This window comes from Osmerus eperlanus, chromosome 10 (assembly GCF_963692335.1).
Source record: "Osmerus eperlanus chromosome 10, fOsmEpe2.1, whole genome shotgun sequence".
Taxonomy (NCBI): Eukaryota; Metazoa; Chordata; class Actinopteri; order Osmeriformes; family Osmeridae; genus Osmerus; species Osmerus eperlanus.
In genome coordinates, this window is record NC_085027.1 from 3,194,243 (window position 1) to 3,214,001 (window position 19,759).

At 43.6% G+C, this 19,759-nt stretch overlaps 2 protein-coding genes across 2 annotated transcripts; one reads left to right on the forward strand and one right to left on the reverse strand.

Annotated features, from left to right (window-relative positions):
• Positions 1-3,609: 3,609 nt before the first annotated feature.
• Positions 3,610-7,769, forward strand: lysmd2 (LysM, putative peptidoglycan-binding, domain containing 2). Its single transcript, XM_062471664.1, has 3 exons — positions 3,610-4,131; positions 4,789-5,135; positions 7,136-7,769. The coding sequence occupies exons 1-3, from the start codon at positions 3,886-3,888 to the stop codon at positions 7,185-7,187; spliced, it is 645 nt and encodes a 214-aa protein (XP_062327648.1). The 5' UTR covers positions 3,610-3,885; the 3' UTR covers positions 7,188-7,769.
• A 103-nt stretch (positions 7,770-7,872) lies between these two features.
• On the reverse strand, positions 7,873-19,130 carry scg3 (secretogranin III). The gene is made up of 12 exons (XM_062471466.1): positions 18,656-19,130; positions 18,132-18,184; positions 17,906-17,948; positions 17,528-17,734; positions 15,512-15,654; positions 15,211-15,369; positions 14,786-15,071; positions 14,525-14,641; positions 13,151-13,234; positions 12,816-12,926; positions 11,194-11,283; positions 7,873-8,834 (listed from the first exon to the last, which is right to left on the reverse strand). The coding sequence occupies exons 1-12, from the start codon at positions 18,750-18,752 to the stop codon at positions 8,716-8,718; spliced, it is 1,509 nt and encodes a 502-aa protein (XP_062327450.1). The 5' UTR covers positions 18,753-19,130; the 3' UTR covers positions 7,873-8,715.
• Between the last annotated feature and the right edge of the window lie 629 nt (positions 19,131-19,759).

Sequence of the window (19,759 nt, forward strand, 5' to 3'; positions counted from 1 at the left end):
TTCCGTCGGCTAACTTGCATAATGAAACAAAGGATAATGGCTATTCATGAACGTAAAACATTGTATTTGGACGAATTACTTTACATGGTTAGATACTTTGAACCCTTGGGACTTACGCAGATCAAGTTTTGATGGCATGATTTGCACACCTGGACCTATTTGAACAACTTAGGGTGAGTACAACTTTTTTCTTTGGCATTGTTGAAGGAATGTTCACCGGAAAAAGACGTTGACTTTGCTTGCTATTGCGACTTGATCTTGAATTGGTTTATTTCAATGGAAGCACAAGAATCGTAGCTTTCCAACGATGTATAACATGTGTAGCGTCTAAAAAATATATTTTTTAGAATTTAGTGCGTCGTAACTGAGGAAGGGGGAGGCAGCATTTTTGTCTCGCGAGCGAAACAGGAGCGTAAACAGGTTCCAGTTCACTAAATCAGTGTTTTCAATATTCATGAGACACATTTGTCCTAATGGCAATACTTACTGCTTTTTCATAATTGTGGTGATTCACGTACAATTCTTAGTTGATTTAATACAATAGCCAGCCTACTATAGTGTAACTCCGTGGCAAGTTTTTTTTAAGTACCGCGCGCTAACCGATTGCGCCACTGGAGCAGATAACACTTCAAGGTGAACCTGAATCCACATCAACGGATGACGTAATCACCCAGACATGTGGCTGCACGAGCATGACTTCTTTTTGGATAACTGTTTATATGTTTGAACCAAAACACAGTTAGCTGAACGAGAGGTCACAAAGGTATGCGTTTAAATCGGAGTATTAGCATATCCCAGTAGTATAGAATAGTGAAAAAAAAAACAAAGTGAGCTGGTCTTTGCATTGTGAGATCTGTGGTGGCAAAGCGGAGCAATAAAACTATGCAATCTTGTAACTTGACATAAAAGTAACGAATGTTCAGTGCAAAACTCATGCCCTCAAGCATAATCCAACTTTTAGGAAGTATAAATTGACACAAATATATCACAATCTTAAACGAGGGGTTATCTTTAAAGATGTGAAGTCAGAAAACTAAGTCGGGGGGGAAATGGGTATATTGACCCATGTAGACTGGAGCAAACCCTGTCTCAAACGTGGCTCAATAGCACCCTCCTGTGATTCCACAAGCACATGTTCATAAACATCCACAAGAGGTCAGTGGTAATATGGTTAGGAAAGTAATTTTTCATTCTCCACAGTCCGTGGATGGAAACAGAAAAACAGGGTGATCCATGGAACGTGACAGGGAAAGGAGTCTGAGGTAGGGCCACGTGTCCACGAAACCGCTGCGTGAAGAGACAGAAACAGGACCGTTTAGTGGATAGTGTGTTATTTACATTTAGTCATTTAGCAGACACTCTTATCCAGAGCGACTTACAGTAAGTACAGGGACATTCCCCCGAGGCAAGTAGGGTGAAGTGTCTTGCCCAAGGACACAACGTCATTTTGCACGGCCTGGAATCGAACCGGCAACCTTCTGATTAATAGCTAGCCCGATTCCCTAATCGCTCAGCCATCTGACCCATTATTGGGCTGCATTTGACGATTCAAGGCTTTATTCCACCCTACCACCATCCTTCCAGCGTTCCACCTGTGGCTTTCCATCCAACTTGATGTTCTTTGTCTCTCTACAAGTATGGCACCAAGGTAAACAGCTGGGTTCCGGCCTTATTGGATCCACAGACAAATTATTTGAACAAAACACTAAAACATGGTCCTGAAGGCAAACCATGAGCCAGTCTGCTTGATAATAAAATAATAATAAACATCTTCTTACACAATGCATTATTAATGGACCAAAGCTATTTTCCCTCTCTCTCTCTCTCTCTCTCTCTCTCTCTCTCTCTCTCTCTCTCTCTCTCTCTCTCTCTCTCTCTCTTTCTCTCTTTCTCACTCTCTCTCTCTCTCCCACTCTCTCACTCTTTCGCTTCCACTTTCCACATCTATTTTCCCCCATATGTAAATGTTCTTGTGGACAGCATTACCCAAAGCGAGTGTGCCCTGATTAAATGAATAAATCATAAATTCATCATGAAACTATTCAACCATACAACCTGTTTTCTGCAGGACTCAATATTTGCTCATGACCATGGAGAATACATTCAGAGGTTTTGTGTGTGTGTGTGTGCGCACGGTCTGTGTGTGTAGTGTGTATGTCTTTGTAAGCAGCACCTGTTGGTCTTTTTGTTCATCCTGTTTAATGAGGCTCTAAGATCTGACCCGTTAGACTCCAGCAAATGAACAGCAGCCTTACACTTTCATGAACATGATTCCAATCCAATCACTTCACCTTGTGTGAGCACTCTCAAACAGCTGTCTCAAACAAAATAGATGAACTTGTCACCTGCAATCTTCTCTTTACCCCCATACATGACTCATCGTCAGTACATCCCTGTGTTGTCTTCTAGAGATGTACAGAGGAAATCTTTTCAACAATAACTCCCTTTGTTTTCAGTTCACCATACACAAATACACAGCAGATATGTTAATGACACTCTTAATGGACATTGGCCTATGTTATATGGGTTAGGTTCATGTTATCACATGAGGATGTAACAGCAGCAGTATTGCTCAAGTTGCTGGGCACGTCTAGGAGAACAGTCATAGCATGACGCAGAATGTTCCAACTCATGCCTGTATACAGTTGATCTGACATTCTTTAACCCTCGTGCTGCCTTCGGGTCACATGACCCAAAGGTTCATAACGAACCATCGTTGTGTTTACCCAATTTTACCCAATACAAAAACAAATACAAATAATTTTCTTTTAACCATTCCAATGTGGGGGGTCTGAGACAGCCCGACAGTTAAAAGAAAATGCTTCACTTTGTTTTTGTATGAGGTAAATTTGTCGCAATACGACGGTGGGTCACAATGACTGATGGGTCAGAATGACCCGAAGATAACACAAGGGTTAAAAGTGACTTTACATTTACATTTAGTCATTTAGCAGACGCTCTTATCCAGAGCGACTTACAATAAGTACAGGGACATTCTCCCCAAGGCAAGTAGGGTGAAGTACCTTGCCCAAGGACACAATGTCATTTTGCACAGCCGGGAATCGATCCGGCAACCCTTCTGATTGAAAGCTCGATTCCCTAACCACTCAGCCGTCTGACCCCCCCCCCCCCCCTTCCGTTTACTGTGATAATGAAAATAGTAATACTAATGATCAAGGTTTCTGTGTAATCAGCTAAACGTTTTAAAGACAGTCCAGAAGTAGAAAGCAGGGGCTAATGGAGTCACGGGGGGCTTCAGAATGTTTAGGCTCAATGTGAATGAGTTCCACCCCCTCCATACTCCCTGTTCCTTAAACACACACACCACAACAGTGGAATGAACATGAAAGGACCACTTACTTCTTACAAGCAAGTTCTTGATGGACACGTGCTTGCCCGACATTAAATGACTAGGCTAATTTATTTATTTATTTTATATAATGTATTTTTTAATCATTATAGCTATTAATATATAGTACTCTTACGGCCGCTCCCAAAGGCGTGTGCATTACAATAGCCAACGGTTTATATTGACTCTATATAATAGATAGAGCATGCTCTTCTCCCAGGGCTACTGTCACAACAAGCCTGGGTGGGCCAACGAAGCACGCACGTCTGCGTATCCAATTGCATTGCTCCAAATACGTAGGCTACATTGCGTTTTACGTTCCTGCGTCGGCTAACCGCGGTAGTCAGTCTGTGACAAAATAGCGAACTGAGGGTTTGTTGTGTGCTGAAACATGCCACATATATCTAGAACTGACATGTATCATCAAATTAGACATGGGAATCTCCCTGCAGCATGAGTGATAGCGTGGTTTTTCCTATATCAAAGTGATCAGTCGAGCATCTAAACAGAGCGTCAGACTCTATTTGGAAGAGAAGATGGCGGAGTTCTCGCCTGTTTTGCCGATGAGGGATGGAGGAGGAAGGTTTGGCCAACCTATATTCCCGCGGTCCAGGTCTGGTTCCGAGTCGGAGAGCGAGCTGTCTCAGAGCCTTGCCCGGACAAAGATCCGGTCGTATGGAAGCACTGCTAGCGTTACGGCCTCTTTGGGGGAGAAATTCATAGAGCATCGGGTTACAGACAGTGATACCTTGCAAGGTATTGCCCTTAAATACGGTGTAACGGTAAGATTTTCAAAATGAAGTAACTTATACTTAATCTGGTAGTCGTGGAAAAACATACTTGCATTTTGATAACTGTCCATCCATGGCCTATTATTAAGCCATGAAAGCATGCGTCATAACATCAGATAAGGGATCACCTATTTGCAACACTGTCATATCTGCGATTTCATGCTGTCTGACCTGCAGTCAGGACAAGTGTTGAGTGTTCATCGTCTACTGAGACTCTAGCCTACTCTACAGTAGGCCTGAGTTTCAATTTAAAAGCAATTTGTGCTATAAAAGGTCTAATGTGGAATCAGGAAGTGGTTTAGAGTTGCAATGGCGTTGTATAAGCCACACTATTGCTACAACTGATGTGGTCATAGTAGAGTGCAGCTGCATAGAAGCCTTAATTCAGTTGGCATCACATTCTCTGGTAATAACGACAGGACATGGGTGGGGTACTTGGCTTCGACCACAGCTTATAAAAAACACTCTCCTTAACTGCTTCTGACAGTGTCCATCTCTCTCCACTACCTTCTACAACTGCCTCTGACAGTGTCCATCTCTCTCCACTACCTTCTACAACTGCCTCTGGCATAACATGTATTGTCATTTTAATACAATGTCGCAGACTGAAGGTTCTGGTATCATGTTTTCCTATTGCCGCTCCAACAGATGGAGCAGATCAAGAGGGCCAACAAGCTCTTCAGTAACGACTGCATCTTCCTGAGGAACAGTCTCAACATCCCAGTTGTCTCTGAGAAATCCTCAATTTTTAACGGACTGTCCCTGGAGTCTCCTGACGGAGAGGGGGAGCCTAACTCTCTGGACCACGACCCCTCCAGTACGATTCAAGACATAGAGGTTCCCTCCCCACCCGACTCTCCACCCCCAGAGAACTCCAAAAAAAAAACTCAGTCTCAGCCCGAGGAACTGTCGGCCAAAGATTTCCTACACAAACTGGACTTGCAAATCAAACAGTCAAAGCAGGCAGCGCGGAGACTCAAAGAGGAAGAAGTGAGGTGAGAGATTCAACTTAATGTTAGCCACACTAGCTAAAGGATGGACTTAGTTCAATGATAGTCAGTCACACTCAGTCAAGGAGGGGAAAATATGGTAGACGAGTCTGAGTTTTTTTCTCCATAAAAACAAACAAATCCAATCCATGTTCATAACGAACATGTGTGTGTGAGAGATTGAATCATTCCTACCATACACTCTTTGACATGTTGCAGAGGATGCACATTTCTTTTGCCAATGTTCCTCTCTCATTATCTAAGTGGGTAATACCCTCTTATGCTGAGTCATGCAGTCGAGCAGCCACATTTCTGAGTGCTGTGAATTGCATGCCATGTGTGTGTGTGTACGTGTGTGCAAAACCAATGGATGTATGCGTACACAAAACAAATGTCATCAGAGCCATGCCTCAGCACATCTCCCTGCCTAGTGGACACGTTCCAACGTGGAATATTCTAGGTATAGGTCTAAGATGCTAGGAAGTCCACTTCCTGATCCAGCACTTGCCTGCCTGGTAGGGCCTCAACGGCTCACAGTGCCCAGTCAGTAGGAAGCTGGTCAGTCAGTGCTGAGTCACAGCGCTGACAGACTCCCTGTCTGTCCCCTTCACTCAGACATTCTCACTGAAGGTTCTCACAGTAGCCCGCTCTGAGTAGAGGTTAAAGACACAGCCTGTGTGTTTTAGCCGAGACACACTGACCCACTGCTGAATTGCCACAGGCCTGGTGTCATGTCTGTGTGGTTTGAGAGGGAAGTTTCCTGGATGCGAATTTCAGACTGTTTATTCCGTGTGTAGAACGGGTCACGTTGACCTGTTGTGCTTCTCAGGCACAGTATCTATTAGATCTAAAAAAATGATATTACACGCTAATGCTATGGTCTCCATAATCACCGACACATGTCACAGAATTATAGTCAATACACTGTGGTGCTCATCCTCAGGGGTGATCCTGTTACCCCAACACAAGCATTCTCATGTAGTTATTCAGGCATAGACTACAGTTTTGCCCCTGATAAGTTTTTGATTAATTGGTATGGCATCACAGGACAGCAGCTGCCTTCTGTGTTTACCAAACATCTCCACAGCAGCCATACAGTGTGTACCCATGGCTCGGAGTCAAACTGAAATAAGGTGTGTGCTCAAACAGAGCCACACTCCACTGTTTCCAGTAAGATGCCAGGGCAAACACAAACTCTCTTTCCAGCCTCCAGATAGACTTCAGAGAGATAAGGGGGACATCAACAGCAGGTACACGTAGCCTTTTCAAAGGGTAGAGATGAAACAAGTCTGACAGGGATGGATGTGTGTCCCCTGAGGTGGAGAGGTTTTGGGGATGATTCCTGGGCTCCAGTCCTGTTGAGCAGCCCAGCCAACACACTGAGCCAGGGGAACAGAGCTCGATCCGCAGCTTCTCATCCCTCCCCTCTTCCCAGTCCTCCCGCACTGACATCCCCCCCATTAACTCTGGTTCCGTTCTCTTCTTCAACAACAAAGCTTTGATTGACGGGATCTGTCTCTCCGTTCCTCTTCTCCTCCATTTCCTTCTTCCCGTTCTCTCTCTCTCCTTCTTCTTTCTCTCTTTTCATTTTTGTCAGGTCTATTAATAGGCTAGCGAGTTGATGGATCACGCTGCAGAGCTCATTCACCTGTGCAGCCCCTCAAACAGCTCCCCCCTTCCATGGCTGTGTCATTTCAAGCTAGCAGAATTTCTGTTGAAGAGGGAGACATGAAAGAACCGACAAGAGAGGAGGCCAGGTTATTGAAATGTGTCTCAGGAACAGATCAGTCAGTCAGCTGAGACCAGAAGAGACCAGAACACTGTGTACTACTGTTACCTGCCTGGGCCTCATTCATTATTCACACGGGGCTATCTAGGCTCTACGGTGGCACATATTCCATATTCAATTAACCAGCAGGGGTGTGGATGGGGGTGTGTGGATGCTGATTTACGTTGATGAACGTTTCCGTCTAGAATGTGTAAACTGTGTGTTTTGTTTTTTCCAGGGACAGTGATGAAGAGTACACAGCCCCGGTCTCAGCATACCAGGAAATCTAAATGGACAAGCCCTATCTGTTTATCTAACATCCTGACACACACACACACAAACAAACACACTGCTTTTACCAAACCAATCGAACTGATGGGGTGTTATCTTTTGCCTTTTCTGTTATAGTTATGGACTATTGTTACTATGGTTTTGTACTGCTAGCATACAGTAAGAGCGTTGTTTGGACAACAGGTACCCATTAACCCGCAACATGCTTCTGAGGCTGGTGTTTAACCAGACACACTCTGCACCAACCAATGTAAGGAGGATTAGCAAGATAAACTAGCTGTTACCTTTCCGATTATGTAAATCCTTCCCTAGAATAGAATCAGAAACATATCCACTACTCCTTCTGTGTTTACTTCTGGTGAGAAGCTGTGGATGGGGTTGAGCCTTTTTATTCTGCTATATATATTCTGTTGTTCGGTTTACAGACTAGCAGATTTTATTAGGGAGCAGAAGGGATGCCTCTTTTTGAAGTGTGAATGTAATGTTATTTTTGTGCGTGGAAAACTGTATAAACCAAGGCTGTTTTTAATGTGCTTTTGTTCTGTTGATTTTTGAGGAAGAATAAATAGATGATAAAACTTTTTTTGTTCTCTATGATTGGTGTTTCGTTCCACTCAGGGAGATGGTACTGACGGATAGCAGGACACGGCCAAAATGTCTCCTCAACAAGATGTACTGCACACATAAAGAAAGGCCTTTTTTATTTGCTTTTACATTTTGGAAAAAATCACATATTTACATTCAAAAATACTTCATTTTTGTGTCTCTAGAGCAGTGGACATGTTATAATATACGGACACATGCAGAGGGAAAATACATTGATGTGAGCCTGCTAGAAGTTTCTAAATTAATGATTCCAGAGCACAAACACACAGGAGGGTACAGAGGTATGCCACCGGCATGAAACAGAACTAAAGTGTTTTTGGTTGAAAGTCAAAAGCCTTAATACAATTGATTTTACACATACACTGGAAAACAAACATACTGATAACTAGGACAGATTACATAGAATGAATACATTTAAATGTGTTGTTGCAAAAATGTTTGCAAAAAACATAGCAATTGTGGAAAACCGTATGATAAATATACTCTTAAGAGTCAATTCTGTTTCCTTCTCAAATTTAACTACAATTATTTGTTGAATTACATTTGCCACCATCAAGATTTTCATGTAGTCACTGGTGGCATCCATGTCTTGCTTATTGTTTTGTTGTATGTTAAAACTCTTGGCATGTAATCAAATACTTCAAGTACAATTATTAATAAAGATGATTACATTCCAGTTTTTCATATATGGGGGTAAGTTCAGATATAGTGGTTTTGCCTAAATAGTTTCTTTTGAATACATACAGAGCATACAGTTTATCTTCATTGAGTCAAATCTAAATTTGAGATCAGTCCACATGTAAATCATGCACTGAAGTCAACAGCAGATCATAAAAATACCAGCTTCTTATATGCAGATCTCAAGTTTAGATTGTGGCCGCAGTTGGAGGTTGTCAGGGTTTGCTGTCGGTCCGTGACATATTAAAGACTGCCGTAGATCCTCTTGATGGTCTCCCCTTCGTCCTTCTCGATGATGCCCTTGTCTATGTACGAGTCCACCTGCTGGTCCATGAAGTCCCTCAGTTTAGACAGGTCATAATCTGGGAAGGCAAACCCAAAATTGAATTTGACAAGAATTGAGAAATTTGTATTCTCACAATACAAGGTGATGGTTATTAATAGTAATAATAGAGAGATTGGGATAGTCAAAGTCTACTATGTCATAATTCTAATCTGTCATGATGAGGACCACACACGTCACACGCAACACTGACAGAGTACACAGAATAATCTGGAATGGCAGTAGCAGGGAGATTAGGGTCGGAATTAGAGTGTTTGACTCCTTGGCACACCGTCCAGTCAACCATCCACAGACTAAACAGTGAGCCTTACTACCAATCCTTCCTGTTACGGAAAATCAGGTGACCTTTACGCCTCAGGTAGATTTCTTAGAATTGAGCCACATCCTCAGATCCGACTAACAGTTATTGTAGTTGTATAGTATTGTAGTTATTTCGTAAATTTTCACTAGTTTGTCCACAGTTCTCTGACTATGGCTGGCTTTGTAAAATGGCTGTTGTTAGAGACCCATATTTGGCAAGACAGTAGCAGGAAGCAGCCTTATGTAAGCGTTGGAACAATCCATAATCTATTACAAATACAAATGAGTCTAATTATCTCTCCAGAGATTCCTTCTAGAGCCCTCTGCTCTACAGGAGGGGAAGCGATGGGGGGTGACGAGGGGGGAACCAGGTTGTGGCCAGCAGCAGCATTTTAATGGAACATCATTAGTAGATGTTTTGAACCACATCATATTTTATAATAATGTAATGTATTCAATTAGGAGACACTGTTATCCAAAGTGACGCATAGAACAGGGGAGATTCGAAATTGCGACCTCTTGATCTGCAGCAAAATGCTCCACACCCTGAGCTATGACTACCCCTATGTTCATGTTGTGGATGTCATGTCTCCTTGGAAACTTAACACAAAGGAGATGAAGGTTTGTTGACACCAAAGTGGAATTTGGTCGTAGGTATCATTATTGCCACTGTGCTTGGCTTTGCTAGTGAGCCAAATACAGGCGAGCAACCCCATATGTTCCTTCTGCCAGCCTATGGATGAGCACACACACGCACACACGCACCTAGAAACACAAACATAAGGGTGCTGCCTAGTGATATAACCGTCTGTTACTGACCTGGTGAGTCCAGCAACAAACCCTTTTTCTCGTTGAGTCATTATACACACACACACACACACGGATACACGTATGGACATCCACACATGAAGGGATAGTGGAAACAGCTTGCTAGAGTAAAGACTGATAATGACCTGTTGTCCACTTGGTTCCCATGACAGCCACAACAGTCATGTCTAAAATGCTTTTGTCATCCACCAGCTGTCTATGATTCATAGTCATAGTAGGACAAGCTAAGTGGAATACAACAGAGCCCACACTGTTGATATAGTGAGCTGGGTTGATGCAGTGGGCTAGGGCTGAAACAATCCTTGATCAAGCCCGATGTAAAAAAATCACACATGATTTATCACACAACATTATCACAAATGATAAAATTTGTTTTGTTATTAACTTAAATTTCCTTCAAGATTAATGATTAAAGTGAAATGAATGGAACACTAAGAAATGAGTCTTCAACTCACATGTTGATGAGTGCAAAAGAAAAAAAAAGAAGCACTTCCCTTTTCAGCAAAGGAATATGAACTGATCTGTGACACGTCTCTGTAGTTGTGATAGAAGAGCATCTGGGCTAACACATCACTGCTCATTCATAAACAACACTGCCAGCCAGTAAACAAGAACATCACTAACACTCACTTCCTTCAACAGGAAGTAGAACAACCATTACTGTACAGATACAAGGCTCATCAAGCAGGTGGAAAGAATTTTATCTGCCTTGTTTACGAAAACAAATAAGGTGTATCGGAGTAATTATAAATCGTTCATATTTATGGAGTCTTGGAGTAAGCAACAGTTTCTCCTTCTCCTCACTTATTTTAATTGCTAATCCAGACATTCAGAAGAGATCTGAATTGAAATATTCTACAGTGTGTCACCACAAATTTAGCTGTGACCAGACCACAGTAGGCACAGGTAAACGGAAGTGAGAATGTGTGTGTGAGTGTGTGTGTGTGTGTGTGTGTGTGAGAGCACTACAACCCTAAAATGATCAGCTGATATACCTGGTTGGATATCTTGGAAAGATATGTGAAGTTTTCCAACATCCTTTAGCTCAAAGAGTCGAGTGTGTTTGGAATCTCCTGGTTTACTCCATCTAAGCCACTGTGGGCCAGAGTCTCTTACCACCACACAGGCTTAGTTTATTACAGCTTCTTTATTCTCTTTACTTTCTCTATCTTGCTTTCACAGTTTGTCTGTGTATCTCTCGTTCTTTTTTTATCTCTCTCCTTGTCTTTTTTTCTTTTAAAAACTCTTACCATTTTTGCCTTCATCTTTGTTGTGTTTTTTCAGCCATTCAATGTTCTTCCTGATAGCCTCCAGGTAGGTCTCAGACTGGCCAGGGTGATCTGTGAATCACAGAAGTTGTGAGGGAGAGGAAGAGGGGGAAGACAGGGGAAGGAGGAGACATGCTGATCAGCCCTGAGTGGATTTCATTACTGTTGAACTTTCTCCCTCTCTGTGACCACACTGTCTTCCTGTTTTGATGCCTGCAGGTACAAGCTGGACCAAAATAGAGCATTTGCTTTGTTCTACTTGAAGAAAAAATAGGTTTTGGGAAAAATAGGCATAGCCTACTGTCTTATAATGCGAAGGTGCATTGTCTTGTTTACATAAATGAATCAAGCGGTAAGGAAAATGGCAGATGGGACCTATTTATAGTTTATTGTATTTTCTAGGGATCCACCGATCTATCGGCCGAACATCGGTATCGGCCAATATTTAGACTGCCATGATCGGCTATTAGGCAAATAACGTTACATTCGACAACAATGGCAACTCACTGATGGCAACGGATGACGTGCGCACTGCGCATGTATGGTTTGACATGCTTGAATTTGAATGTGTCTTATAAGATTGTTTATCCCTGAATGGAAATTATAATGTGACACGTAAGCCTACTGTTAAAACGGTCCGCATGTCGGCAATCTTTAAATCGCCCTGAGATGCATGTTTTTTTTTTGTAATAGCCTACTATTTTACCTTTTTTCATATGACCAAAGCTAGGATTGCCGTAGTCATTCAATATAATAAACAGCATTTTTATGATCACTGAAAACTCATAATTTGTCAGAAAAGTATGCTTGGTAAGGCATGTTTTCTAGTCGAGTTTTGGGGGCAAAATGGGAGTTGAGTTTGATTCGAATCTGTGGTTTCATTGACAATGCGAGTTTCGGTTGAGACACCACACGTAAAAAAGTCGCGGGTCTATGTTTGTTTCAATTTACTAATTATTAATGTCTAAAATATTAACACGTATCGCTGCCAGTAAGCCAATCGACAATGGAAATGTAGAAATCTTGGAGTAGACTATGCAAGATGGAAATTAAACAATGTAGGCCTACACGATTCACAACGCTGTGAAACATTCTGTTTTGTACTTGGTAAGTCAAATATATGTCGTGTTTAGGGAATATGTAATCATCTAGCTATATGTAGGCATGGATGTTCATGTTTTTCTGTTGCTGTTATGTGCTACACATGCAGAGAATCCAGCGTTTGTGTGCCTTCCTTTAAATTGTAAGCTAGCTAGCTAGCACTAGCGAATTTGCAACGCTGATGGGGGTGGAGTTAACCAACTGTTCCCACCCCATTACATGCTTGTGGGAAGTGTGGAAAAGTTCAAAATCTTTTAAGGGGATTTTCTCTGCTATTTGATTTGAGGGGCACCAGCAATCAAATAAGAATATATTCTTCAAATATTTCTGATTCAATTACATTTCTTGTACTACATCCTAGTTTTGCAATCATTCAAATCCTAAAGGAGTGCTGCAGTAGGCCTACTCTCGGCACTTATAGCTATGAGCCTAATGACTCTTCTAGATCATTCTTTATGTAGGTAAGAGCGAGAGAATGAGAACGTTCATGAACAGTTACTCACGGGCTTCGGTCGGGGGCTGCGCCTTCTTGGTGGAGTCCTTCAGGGTCTCGTACTCTTTCTGCATCTTGGCAGCCGCCTCCTTGGTGTTGTCGTCGTCGTCTGGGGTCTTCCCTGAGCACAGGGACGCAACACAGTCTCAGTCTCAGACCACCATGCCAAGTCCCAGCTCTAAAAACAACTAACCGTCTACCTAACAAATAACAAATATCTAATGACGAAAGAGTCTCTTGGACTTTGGCTTTACAGTGCAGCTCATCATTTTCATGATTGGGCGCTGCTCTTTCCGGCTGTTCTCAGCAGGGCACTAGGCTGTGAGTTCCTGCAGGGACACGTACCCGCAGGTGGGCTGACGTCTGGAGTGCCCAGGGACTTGCCCAGCTTGTTCTTGGTCTGCAGGGCAATCATGGCATCTAGGTTCTCTGCAGGGGACGGGGGGACGGGACGGGGGGGAGACAGGCAATCTAGGTTAGACACAGATGAAACTAGACAGTTTCGTCTTCTACAGGAGATCGTGTCTACGAGCACATCCAAGGCCAGCGTTGTTGCGCAGAAGTGGAACCCCCCTCTCCAAGTAGGTGTGAATCACGTACGTTTCACAAGCTGCATCCCTCTCTCTCCTTCGGGGATTCACCTTTCCCTGAATGGTCCTATGTTGTCCCTCCCTCTCTCTTTCAGACCCAGTAGACTGCACGATTCTACCTTCTTTTCTTTTCCCACTCCACCCTTTATCCTCCTCCTTCTCAGTCATTTTTCTTAATCGTATTCCACCCCGCAATGATGTCTCTTTCATCCAACCCACTCCTCCCTCTCTCCAGGCCTTTATCTCCCCCAGGCGTACTGCCTCTGAATGACACGTGAGTGACAGGTGTGTGATACAGATGACTCATCTGGGACCACAAGCAGCCAAAGGGACAATGACCTGTCGCTACGCAACGAGTAACTCCATCCGCAGGACCTAAACATGATGTCGGAGGGTTGCCAAGGAAACCCCTCATCTGCGTAACAGAGGGGATGTTTCCATTATCTGCATGTTGTGCAATCTTTGTTCTGCTTTTATGACTGTCGATGCCTTTGTGGATCAGTGAGCTGAGGAAATAAATCAGGTGGTTCTTCTAACCACAGCAGAGATGCTGAACAGCTGTAAGGAAGTAATTACGAAGGGTTATGATTGGATGTGTTTAAAACCCACATGGACAAGCTTGTGTGTCCCAGTCACCATCTCAGGACACACACACACCTTTGATAAGGCCAAATTAACATAAAGATTACAGTTTTGAGATAAATATATATATCCAAAAAAAGGTTTGTTTAGTTATTGTAATTCGCATTGGATTATGTCCAATTTCGGTGCACTCTATAGAAGTCATATGCCTCTGCTGGGCCTCTCCCAGGATGGTTGTGTGTGTGTGTGGGTGGGTGCAGTGTGCGCCTGTGGCTGCGTTTAGGCTGGCAGGGTGGGTTTGAGATGGGGAGGCTAGCGTTTCCATGAAGCTAACAAGCATAGAAAGAGGCTTTACACTTCACTGCTTCAGTAGATAAGGAACACACACAAACACGCGCACACACACACACATTCACCTTTTAGACGGAATTACAATGTTGGTGCTATCCAACACAACACTTCTACAGATGTAACTGCATTGCTAATCTGCACGCGTGTAATCTAGTTATCCAGGATGTATACCGCTATGGGTGGACTGTAATCTTACCCAGATAGGAGACCCCCTCCTCTGGTGTGATGGTGCCGTATTTCACCATCATTTTCACAAAGTCAATCAGAGTCTTCATGATGGTGATCAGAGTCTTCCTCTCGTGGGCATCTTGTTCTGGAACATCGAACACTCAATCAATAAGTCAATATACTGTGATGGCCTGTCCCATGTCCTAATGATCATGATAAGTACCTTGGTGTTCAATCATTTATATTGCTGTGTGAAAGCTTGTGTCTGTGCATGTGTTCGTTTCGTTACCTGAGTCGAGGCTCTTGAGCAAACGGTAGAAGTTGGGGAAATACTGCAGGTCCTGAAGACCGTCCTCTGGGTTTAGCTCGTTCCCCTCCTCCCCCTCGCCTTCGTTTCTGTCCTCCCTCTCTCTCTCGTTCCCTTCCTCCGCTTCTTTGTCCCACCCCTCATCCACCACATCATCCCCTTCTCCCTCCGCATCTCTGTCCACCTCATCATCGATGGCATCCTGCTCTTCATGGACATCATCTTCCTCGTTGTTTCCATCCAGGCGACTGTTTGACTCTGGCATGTCCTGGACAGAAAGGAGAAAGAATCATCATCATCATCCTCATCGTCAGACTTTCAGAGTAAAAACTCCATTACTCCATCGACTCGGATTTGTATCCAACATGTAATTCGATGAGATAGAAGTGAGATGGATTGGGTCATACCATGTTTGTGTCTTGGCTCTGGTCATCCAGGTCTCCCCTGGTTTTGGGATAGTCCATTTCAGAGTCTTCAATCTCGTTGTTCTTGGCATTCTTAGTGATGAGTTCCTGCAAGGCCTCAGCCACTTCGTACTCCAGAGTATCTGCCTGGCTCTCAGTGATCTATACGAGAGAGAGAGAGAAAGAGAGAGGGAGAAACAGAGAGAGAGGGAGAGAGAGAGAGATAAATATATATATTCCATCGATGAAGACCAGTCATGGACAGGTGTCAGCTACTATGGAGGAGGCAGACAGCAGGACCTACCAGTCCCAGTTTCAACAGCTTGGAGACGATCCTGTCAAACACTCCTCTGTCATCCTCCTCGTAGATCTTGTTAGCGATCTTCTGGACGATGTCCTCAGCTGTCAGTGGAGTGCCGTCCACCTGGCGGAAACTCTCTGGGTCGTCTGAGAAGTAGAAGTGGTATCTGTTAGCCTTTCACTATTAACGTTTAACTATCTAAAAATATATAGACATTTTGCTTCTATGTCTGCATTTGTTTGTCTTGCACTTCTTGGTTAAATGTCCTTTCATACTGGACGACCAGAGGGATAAGGTTGTTTCCTGCTGTCCAAATGTCTTCACCCACTCAGTGTAGAGCAAATCAGTAATTCCTTATGAGTCACCTCTCCTCCCTCTTTTTGTCTCTAATGGACATGTAATCAGCTTGGGTTCTCTACATCCGGTGTTTGGATAGCAGCATAACCCTAACACAACATGGCCAACGCTGTCTCCTAGCCCGTCTGGTAAATCACCAGGATGTTCAATGCTCCAAACTACCAATCATCTGCAGCATCAACAACACAGATCACCGCTGATTCCAACAGCTTAGTCAGGAAAAGATCCAATTATGCACCACATACCATTCAAAACTTGATCCAGGTTGCATGAAAATATATGGCTTCAAATGAAGGTCGAAATCAAATAAAAATTCAGTGTGAGTATGTAAACTGATGAGGTGTTTTCAGTGTCTGAGCTACTAGTATAAAAGAGATGAACAACCAGCAGGTACAGCCTGGACAGTCCTTAACCCTTGTGTTCTCCTCGGGTCGTTCTGACCCATCAGTCATTGTGACCCACCGTCGTATTGCGACAACTTTACCGCATACAAAAACAAAGTGAAGCATTTTCTTTTAACCGTCGGGCTGTCTCAGACCCCCCACATTGCGAAGGTTAAAAGAAAAGTATTTTTATTTGGTTTTGTATTGGGTAAAATTGGGTAAACACAATGATGGTTCGTTATGAACCTTTGGGTCATGTGACCCGAAGGCAGCACGAGGGTTAAGAGGGGGAAACACTGCAGTGTGCGGACGGCCGGGGCCAAATATCTACATTAGCGTCATAACAGAAAGGCTAGACCGTTTGACCAGTGGTCTTCCGAGTGTTCAAGCTCTACTCAGAGGAGTTGCACTACAAACCAGGATGCTGTCTCTCTCTCTCTCTCTCTCTCTTGGGCTGAGTCCCAGCCCGAGAGAGAGAGAGAGAGAGAGAGAGAGAGAGAGAGAGAGAGAGAGAGAGAGAGAGAGAGAGAGAGAGAGAGAGAGAGAGAGAGAGAGAGAGAGAGAGAGAGAGAGAGAGAGAGAGAGGGAGAGGGAGAGGGAGAGGGAGAGGGAGAGGGAGAGGGAGAGGGAGAGGGAGAGGGAGAGGGAGAGGGAGAGGGAGAGGGAGAGGGAGAGGGAGGAAGAGAGGGTCTGAATATCAAAGATGGAAACTGAAGACCTCTAGCGGTGTATCTCTAGTGGAGGGAGAGAGAGAAATCTCTGCCCTAAGCTGACGATACAGGATACCCTGCTGCACACACCCTGCCAGCTCAGCACAACATGGCCGCCCTAATCAGATCCTACGCAGGTCTAATATAACCTCACAAAAGTCTATAAAGAGATGCACAGAAACGGTTGTAAAATTCAGGTACTTGGGATGAGAGGGGATGAAGTTGTTTGCATTTTATATTGTCCAGGCAAGGTGGAAGCTGAATTACAGCTTGTGCAGAGGCTGTTTACAGTGGTAGCCTCTGTCTCGGTCGACAGCAGGAGGGAAGATAATCCTCTCCCTAGCTCCCTCACTCTTCCTCTATCTCTCTCTTTCGTCCTTCATACAAAATGTCTGCCGGCTGACCCAGCAAGAGCAGAGCTTGACAGCTGAACTCCCTGCCGATTAAAGGTCAAACACAGTCCCAAAAGGCTCATCCAGGAGACAGTTCATCAGAGGGTCTACCACACTGAGTAACTGGGTCCTGGGTTTCTTCTGCATGGTAACCAGTCTGTCCATGTTGGTACTTACCATAGTCCATTCTCGCCTTTGTTGAGTCATAGTCGTCAGCCAGGCGACGGTTCTTAGTGGAATCCTGCTCCTCCCCATGGCTCTCGCTGACTGGCGTCTCATTGGTTTCCTTTGACTTTTGACCTTCAGCCAGGGACTTGAGCAGGGTGAAGTCATCGTTCTCCGGCTCTGCCTTGGTCTCCTTAGTTTCAGCTTGGGCTTTAGTATCTGAGAGGCCAAATAACATGAAGTTACATTTTTGTATTGTTCTAAAGAGGAGTGATTAAGACTGATACCATGGAAAGATGAAGGGTTGGCCTGAAGTTAGTTATGGTAGACATCTTAGGATTTAACATTCTCAACAGCCATACCGAACATGGACATTGAGCACCCACTTACCAACAGACAGGACTGCTGCCTTGACGCTGTCTGCCTCTGCAATCTGGAAAAGTACAAATGTTTCACACACTTGTAAGAAAATATATAATAATACAGCTACAACGTATTTATTAATTTACTCTATTATTTTGTTATGTGTTTGGCAAGTTTTTTGTACGGTATGCATGGGGTTAGAAACTCTTTCCTCTTTAAGATGTGTACGCCAGGATATTTGATTTTAGTTTACCTGCTCTTGGAGCGGTCTCTCCTCTGTCAACTGACGGTTGTACACTGCTTTATCTACAACAGAAAGAAAAAACTTCGATTTAGCATCACACAGCAGGCCTACTTAGCCTACCGATCAGGATAATCTGGAGCTCCAAATAACTGACACATTTTATGAATCTGAAAAAAATAATAGGTAAACAAATTGAGGCCGCAGAGTCATTGGCTTCGATTTAATTTGTTTATTCATGAGAAGTTTCAATCCAAACTCACGACCCAACACGCCAGCGGCATTATCGGATTAGCAAACAAAGATTAAACAGCCTCGAAAATAGAACTCAATCGGCCTTCGAGCGTTTGCAACGAAGCGAACGAATTACAATAATATTTGGTTTATAATTCTTCAGCCATGTCTCTGTTTTCTTCAAACTAACAATAGACTATACTACGAAACACAAGGCTTTTAAATCACTATCTGATATATTAAACAACAACAAATGAATCAGTAAATAAAACAAATAAGTGGAAGGCCACTTCAGCACTCACCATCGTTCGCGGCAGGTGTAGGAAAAGCAGAACCCTGGGAAACAGTCAGCGCAAGAACCTGGATAAGGATGAAAAACCCCGTGCCTTTAGACGCCATCCTGAAATAAAAAATATCCCCCAGAATGGGTTTTGCAGTTTCTAAGAGGCGATCTCTTGCTTTTGTATTTCTGGGCGGCTAGTTTAGAAGGTACTCGAGGAAAAAAAATTAACTGCTGAATGTTTGGACAGCTCCGGTCTTCCCGACTGGTGCTGAAACTGACACCGACGTTGAGCAGTTTGTACCCGCCGTGGCAGATGCAGCAGCGGAAGGGGCTGGACAAATCCCCGCTCTGTTCTGAAGCTGTTAACGACCCGTGGTTCTGAAACCAGGTCGTTCTCTGTAATTAAAAGGAGTTAAGCTTGTCTGCTCGCAGTTCCTAAGCCTCGTGTGAGTTGCAACTTCACCTGTCTTCAGACTGTGGTACCCTCAACAATAGGTGTCCTCTTTTACCCATCTTCGATGGAGGAGGAGGAAGAACCGAAAAAACCGCCCATATGTTGTGCGTCAGACACCCTATCTGCGTCAGAATCGTTGAAGGGCCTACAATATATTCGATCGCTACAGCAACAGCCTCAATTCAGCGGATGGCAAAGGGACTGACTACCACATCGACCCATATCAAACAAGTGATGGATATATGAGTCTGTTTTATGGGTTTGCAACCCATTCAGTCTTTTTATGGATAGGTAAACCTTATTGTTCTACATGTTCCACTAATATAGGTCCAGGATAGACCCACCTATTAGTTTAACTATTGATGGCAACGCAAGTGCACAGCCAATGTTTTAATAAACCTGCTGTGCTCTTGGGAAGACTTTCATTTAATTATGCACTTTATGGCCAACTGTAAACACCACTCAACTTGTTGCCTGTGTGCGTGCATGTGTGCGTGCGCACAACCCATTTCTTCTGGCCCCCATCTTCAGACGACAGGTCAGCCATTTTCAAATTATTATTAGAGTATTATCTTTTAGGTTTGACGGCCCAGTTAATCCCTAGTCCTGTGTTTAAAATGACAATGGCGACCAGTGATTGGTTAAAGCTGTTTCTTTTGTCTTGTCGTT

What these genes read in the sequence shown, in the direction of transcription:
- lysmd2 (XM_062471664.1), top strand. Translation starts at nt 3,886, where the DNA reads ATGGCGGAGTTCTCGCCTGTTTTGCCGATGAGGGATGGAGGAGGAAGG. An exon ending in CCCTTAAATACGGTGTAACG is followed by an intron (nt 4,132 to 4,788) that starts GTAAGATTTTCA and finishes CCGCTCCAACAG; the next exon opens with ATGGAGCAGATCAAGAGGGC. An exon ending in CTCAAAGAGGAAGAAGTGAG is followed by an intron (nt 5,136 to 7,135) that starts GTGAGAGATTCA and finishes TGTTTTTTCCAG; the next exon opens with GGACAGTGATGAAGAGTACA.
- scg3 (XM_062471466.1), bottom strand. Translation starts at nt 18,752, where the DNA reads ATGGCGTCTAAAGGCACGGGGTTTTTCATCCTTATCCAGGTTCTTGCG. An exon ending in GGCAGCAGTCCTGTCTGTTG is followed by an intron (nt 17,735 to 17,905) that starts GTAAGTGGGTGC and finishes TTGGCCTCTCAG; the next exon opens with ATACTAAAGCCCAAGCTGAA. An exon ending in CAAAGATGAAGGCAAAAATG is followed by an intron (nt 8,835 to 11,193) that starts GTAAGAGTTTTT and finishes TTGCCTTCCCAG; the next exon opens with ATTATGACCTGTCTAAACTG.